General features: G+C 70.2%; 1 protein-coding gene across 1 annotated transcript in view; it reads right to left on the reverse strand.

Moving 5' to 3' along the window:
- The window catches only part of TNNC2 (troponin C type 2 (fast)), a 3,038-nt gene continuing 2,514 nt past the window's right edge, over positions 1 to 524 (reverse strand). The window contains exons 5-6 of the mRNA XM_010835031.1: positions 337 to 473; positions 1 to 106 (exon numbers count right to left, since the gene is read on the reverse strand). Of these exons, the coding sequence (XP_010833333.1) occupies positions 75 to 106; positions 337 to 473 (169 nt within the window). The 3' untranslated portion in view covers positions 1 to 74. The remainder of the gene's footprint in view (positions 107 to 336; positions 474 to 524) is intronic.

Here is a 524-nt window from a genome sequence, read left to right on the forward strand (position 1 = left end):
CGAAAGCGGCTCGGGGGGCGGCGCCGCCCACGCCCGAGGGCCGCGCGGGGTCGATGGCTGCAAGGGCCGACTTCTTACTGCACGCCCTCCATCATCTTCAGGAACTCTGCGGGAAAGGATAGGGTGGGGCGCTCACGAGTCTCCCCGCGGCGGACTAGGCCGGGTCCCGGGGTGGGGCGGGGGACCTGCCTCTGAGACAGGGCGCCGGGCTATTAGCCGATACATTGCACAAAACCAGCCCGCGGGAGGCGGGGAAAAACCTGGCCCCGCCCCGCCCTCAAGGCGGAGGACGCTCCCGTCCGCGAGCTCCGGTCCCCGCGCGCCCCAGACCCTCACCGTCGAAGTCAATGCGGCCGTCGTTGTTCTTGTCCCCGTCCTTCATCAGGGATTCGAGCTCCTCGTCTGTCACGTGCTCCCCGGAGGCTCGGAAAATCTCCGCCAGCTCCTCGGCGTCGATGTAGCCGTCCGCGTTCCTGCGGGAGTGTAGGGCCGGGGTGGGGAGGGGGGCGCTCAGGGCCCGCAGG

This window comes from Bison bison, unplaced genomic scaffold (genome assembly GCF_000754665.1).
Source record: "Bison bison bison isolate TAMUID 2011002044 unplaced genomic scaffold, Bison_UMD1.0 scf7180017864038, whole genome shotgun sequence".
NCBI lineage: Eukaryota > Metazoa > Chordata > Mammalia > Artiodactyla > Bovidae > Bison > Bison bison.